This window comes from Pseudorasbora parva, chromosome 3 (assembly GCF_024679245.1).
Source record: "Pseudorasbora parva isolate DD20220531a chromosome 3, ASM2467924v1, whole genome shotgun sequence".
Classification (NCBI taxonomy): Eukaryota; Metazoa; Chordata; class Actinopteri; order Cypriniformes; family Gobionidae; genus Pseudorasbora; species Pseudorasbora parva.
This window is the reverse complement of record NC_090174.1, coordinates 49,968,538-49,974,537: the sequence shown is the minus strand read 5'-3', so window position 1 is coordinate 49,974,537 and position 6,000 is coordinate 49,968,538. Positions and strand designations below refer to the sequence as shown.

General features: G+C 38.4%; 1 protein-coding gene across 1 annotated transcript in view; it reads right to left on the bottom strand.

Moving 5' to 3' along the window:
- zdhhc8b (zinc finger DHHC-type palmitoyltransferase 8b) overlaps positions 1 to 5,694 on the bottom strand; it is an 88,079-nt gene extending 82,385 nt beyond the window's left edge. The window contains exon 1 of the mRNA XM_067439370.1: positions 5,081 to 5,694. Coding sequence (XP_067295471.1) covers positions 5,081 to 5,184 — 104 coding nt within the window. The 5' untranslated portion in view covers positions 5,185 to 5,694. The remainder of the gene's footprint in view (positions 1 to 5,080) is intronic.
- Between the last annotated feature and the right edge of the window lie 306 nt (positions 5,695 to 6,000).

The following is a 6,000-nucleotide window of genomic DNA, read 5'->3' as shown; positions in this document are numbered from 1 at the left end:
TTAATATAAATGGCGATAAGCGCTTCATTAAAGGCCTTAAATTTAAACTATAGCCCATTATGTCACCATAATGTTTAGAAATACCCCAGACCACAGGACATCTGCACACAGACTGCTGCTAATCCAATCTGTCCCTCATAAGGGAACAAGGGAAAGAGGCTAGACACAAATTAAAAGGGGGTCACTATCTGATAGCTCACACTGATATGCTTTCTTTTCATTGGTTTGGAAGGAGAAACTGCTATGTTCAAGCCTTTTTTTGTTCTTCAATGTGCACACGAAGCAAATTATTTTAAAGCAAAAATACCAATCATCCTCACAATGGTGAAATCCTTTGCGATATTTTTTTTTTTTTTGAATTACTGCTAAAAGCAGTTTTGGTCTCACTTATCAAGAGATTGATTGAACATTTTAATTTCCTTTCGACGCTTATGTGATGTTTTTGAGGGCACTTTAGCTCAGCAGTTCATTCTCTGTGAAAATGAGGGACTAAAATAGTTTCCTAAGCTCGTTCACCAAGCAAATTATCTCAAAACATGATAAAATGTCTTATAAAGTGGATTTGTGGGAAGATCACAAGGTCTACGTCACAAGTCTCCTCGCTCCGCACCTCTGCCCTTGACATGAATGCAGTGATGTAGTGAGGCCACATGGGAAAACCAACTGAGAACAACCTCGTTAAGATACCTGTACATGTCAGACAACACTCAGATCCCCCATTACTTCTCCCATTCAAGAGAAAGTCACCACACAGCCTTTGTTCCCTTGAAGGTATATCAGCAGCTTTAGTGAGCAGTCAGTGAACAAGTATGGCCTTACTGACATTAGCTTTAACGCTTTACCTGAGTGCCGTTTTAAATACAGATGGCACTGAGGTTTTGAGGTCTGAGGTTGGACACAGATCTACCTTCTCAATGGCTATCAGAGGAAACTGAAAACCAGTCTGTTTCCTAATATTTGCATATGGAATTTAGCCTGTAAAGGTCTAAAACATATCAACCCAGCACTGAAAAAAGGTGTGTCGGTTTCACATGAATCAATTAAGTTAAACAAACATTGTTCACAAAACTTCAACATCATCGAATTAAGTCATTTTTTAAGTAACTCAATTGAGAAGTCTCAAAATGATTTTAATATGGCTCCCTAACAACAGTGGTGTGCACAGGGGTGGGGGTGGGGGGGGATGAGACCCTGCCTCTTTAATCAAATCATAAGCTTAGGGCTGGGCGATATGACGAAATATATCGTCTGGACGATAGAAAATGTCTATCGTTTTATATAAGGCTCTATCGCTTACGCCACGATAAGGCGTTTATGGCAGAATTTTACGTCAAGAAGCACCTCACGCCACGGCATGCCCATGCAATACATAAACGCGCTCCCTCTGTCTCTCTCTCGCTCTCTCACTCACACACACACACACGCGCTGCAGCCTCCCTTCCACTCACGTCACTTTTTTAAAATCCCCCACAGCGCGAAACACGAGTCCCGCAAACGCGCCGCAGAGGAGCTTGTTTGTAATCAGAGGACAAATGGCTCCTTAGTTTCGAAATGGTTTGGGTACAAGGTGATCGCGTTGAAAATAAAGGCGTTTGTCCAGCCTTAGAAGCTCATTTGAATCATTGCCGCGGCTCATTTAAGAAAATGACAGCTCCGAAGAGACGCCGCTTTAGTTTGAGGTAGTGCTAACAATAATAAAGAAAGACGATCAACGCCTTATGTGTTACCACTGAAATGAAGATGTAATATATTTCCAAATGTAAGCCCATCTTAAGCGAAATGCAAGCTTCATACTGTCGTCTGCTCTGGCTCTAACCTCGAGTGTTTACTTTTGGCAAACCTTGTGAGCGCGCAAACCCAAACGCTGTGACCTCGCGCCAAATGTTTTTATTGGTTTATTAAGTACAAACAGGCGAGTTATGAAAAATTGGGTGCGAGGGATATGTTCAATCACACAAAAAGATTTTGGAATGAGACGGCCACCTGTAGTAGCGTTTAGTCCACTGTCTATAATAGCCTAATTTAGAGATCACTTTTTTATTTATTTTAACCGACAACTTTGATCGGTTAACGTTGATACGGTCAGCCATCGGTCAAACGTTCATCGGTAAACATCCCTAGGCAGGTGTTAACTTTACTAACTAATAAAATAAAAATGTAGTCCATACTACCTTTATTTGTTTTGTATATCATTTCAAACTGCATTTCCACATTGCAATTTTGTATAGACTATTCATAAACTGAATTAATAGAAAGGTTGCTATATCGTTATGTATATCGTTATCGGGATATCAAATGAGCTATATCGGGATATGAAATTTTGGCCATATCGCCCAGCCCTACATAAGCTTAATTTGTTTTTGTATATTTTTGTGGTCACTGGTTATTCTGTTAGCCAGCAATAACACACAATGAAAATATCAAGTGCTATGTATAAAATGCTCTTTAATGGCATGTGGTGTCTCAGTCCACAGCCTAAGCAATCGCTCCAGCCTTCTCCACTATGGTAACCCAGTATAGTTTAAATGGTTCTAATTATCCAACATAATTAAAAATTAAACACTATTAAAAACTATTAAACCCCTTATCTAATTTTGCCCCAAAAAACACATAAAATAACATTTAAGTTCTCCCCCTTATCTAATTTTGCCCCAAAAAAAACACATAAAATAACACTTAAGTTCAACAATTTCACTCTTCTCGTCAAGTCCCAAGCAAAGCATGCTGCATGGGAACTAGTTTCTGCAAAAATCATGTTCGAGTACTTGATTGGTTCACATTCACCCTAAATAATGTAATCTAGTAGATTATACATTTTAGAGAATTACATTAATCGAAAGCAAAGAAATCATGTTTAGAAGAGAAACACAATTTTGTTGGGTAGATCGCAAATAATAAGATGAAGTAAATTGTAAATGTTTTGCAAAATTGAAAAAAGTATTTTTTTTTTCCAGTGAGAGTATGAAAGAGCAATGGGACGAGCTGGGGTCTAACCCGATTTCCAAAACAGTATATTAACCCAGAATAACAAAGAGCAATGGGATGAGCACTTAATCCAGAGATCATCCATCTGTTCAGGGCTCATGCTCCTAAACCAGAACACAACTTTTTAGTTTTTATAAAAGTTTACGGGTGGGACAAAGCTTTAAAACATAGAAGTAACTTATTTTAGACATCACATACAGGGGAATTATTCTCTAAGGTTACGTTCACACTGCAAGTCTTCTGTGCTCAATTCCGATTTATTGCTCAGATGTGATTTTTTTTGTATAGCTGTTCACATTGTTGTTTTAAACACGGCCAATATCGGATTGCAGTGTGAACAGATCATAGTTCTGAACGGACCCGCATGTGCAAAATAACGATAAAAAGATGTCACGGCAGCACGCTGTTGTACATGGGGAACATTGAAAGTGTAAAATTGTGACAAATGTTGATCTAGAGTGACGTAAAAGTCACATGAATTCCGATATGACGGTTCACAGTCACGAAACATCTGACCAGTATCAGATTTAGGACCACATATGGAAGTGGCACAAATCGGAATTGAAAAGATCAGATTCCGTGAAGTCAGTGCAGATCACGCTGTCATAACAAAAACAGATCTGAGTCACAGATATGAGCAATGAGGATTTGGATTTAAGGCAAAGTGCCTACCCAAATCAAATTCAGCTGGGTAGTTGCAGCAGGCATATACTACATCTGGGATGTTGACATGTCCTGCAGTCCATCTATCTATAATACTTTAAACAATATTTTGCATATTATTATTATGCAAGGCAAGTTTATTTACATCACTTTTCAAGCACAGTGTAATTCAAAATGCTTTACATTATTAAAAGGAATTAAAATAATCATAAAATAACCCCAGTATAAGTAAAAAAAGAAAGAAAAGAAATTTAGATCAAGAGAAAAAAAGATTCAAATTATTACTAAATTCGGGGTGCATGAATCTGAATGGAAGAGAGTTTCGGTTTGTGATTTTACCCTCGCAGCAACAACAGCTTTCCTAGTTCTCTTCACTTCTAATGAAGTGTGTAAACTTTACACTGTCTGCTTTTTACAGGTTCCAGCGCGTCTCTTCACCCCTGATGAATGTGACACTTAAACACCATCTGACTATGCATTAAGCTTGTTTACCTTTTATCTGTCATTTTAGAAATTAATTGTCACACTGCAGTAGCCTATTATTTGCTTAGACAAAAAAAAGGTGTTTTAAATGGTAAAAAGCTTAGTGATCTGCTGACCTAAACCACGATTTGAAAAAAAAGATGACAGTCTGACCTGCAGAATGCTTGTTTTACAAAATGTACCAAAAGCAATTGAGTTTACACATGCGAGATGATCAAAAAGACAGTGTATACTCAGAATGATAATAAGTGTAATCATGTTCTAATTTGATTCTTCAAACAACTGCTAGAGTCAAAGGATGTCACAATCTGCTCTAACACACTCACTGCTTGATGAATGGATTCAAGCAACAAACTTCCAGGTCATCAACACACTTACAAAGATCACTCTATGGTGATCTTTTGTAATGATTTAGCCTTGCGTTGTAAGAGAAAGCTTTTGAAGCAAAGATCAATGCACTGTATACTGAAGCACACGCATTTAAGCACAAAAATATGTCGGACGGTGATTTTACAGTGAAACCATGTGGATGCCAAAAACCTACCACGGTAAAACACATCCCCCTTACAGTAGCCTACATTCAGAAATCATTGCAATGAATGAACAAGAACAAAAATGTCCACTAAAACAGGCAGTAGCTATATGTCGCAGATCAGTCTCTAACTTAGTCAATCAATGAATAGCATACAGAAACATGACAACAAGACTTTTAGTTCATCTCAACAGAAAAAGAACGATATCACATATCATTTCATATAGCATTTTAAGACCCACACTCGAAATGCACATTAACTGGCTATGTCTAAATGAAGAAATCAGAGAAATAGTTTAGTTTTACAGACAAACCACAGGCCTTGGGGCCATTTAACTGTCATGAAACTTATTCCAGTGAACAGCTTACGAAATGTTTAACGAAATATCCAGTGGGGGAAAATCCCCCCAAACTTACGTGAAGACGAAGAATAAAGTAGTGGATCCCACTAGAAGAGTGGCGGCAGTGGACACCGGGATGTATTTGGTGGGTTTAAATCTTTTTCCAACGCTGTTGGGCATTCTGTAAATCCCACATTCCTCGTTTATTTGATCCCTATCGTTAGACGCACGCAAACACAAACACAAATCCTGCACCGTTCTGCGAGAGCCGGCTAAACGCTTATTCGCTCCGTCACATACACCGTTAAATCGTGATCCTTGAATACGCGGTCGGGAATACGAGCCTGAAAATCCCACCCAGCTCAATTCAGCCACTGCTGAGGTCACTGCAATGCTTGAAAGGTGGAGCCTCCGTTACGCAAATAGAGGAGGCGACACACGCGCGTCGCGCTCCATCACCGGGGCCTGTCGTGTCTTGAGGATTGTAAGAGCGGCGTAAAAAGACTTAATGATGGAGAAATCACAGGCTGGGTGGAGTTGACACAGCAGTTCTTACGGGAAATCACTCATATGAAGCCCTTGTTGTTTAAAAATAATATTAATATAAAACATCAAAACATATAGTTAACTGAAATGTGAAAGATTGAGTTTGGATACAGAGCAGTGCCCAGTGCCCACTGAAAAACCAAACTTCCAATGTGTTTGTGGTTCCCGACTGACCTCTGGTGGCAAATTTGAAGAAATATCTGTTGCCCTGTGTAAAAGGTTTTGAATGGGTGCTGCAAACATGCAAGCAGCTGCAAACAGTCAGAATGTGATTGTACAATTACTGTTTTAATTTTTTTTTTAAAAAATCTTTTATAATTATTTTGTATGGAATGATTATTGTTATTTCATCATATTATGCATTTAATGAACTACAAAATAATACATTTGTATCATAAACCGTATTTCAGTGAACAGCTTACAATCACAGAAATAGCCTGCAGGAAATAT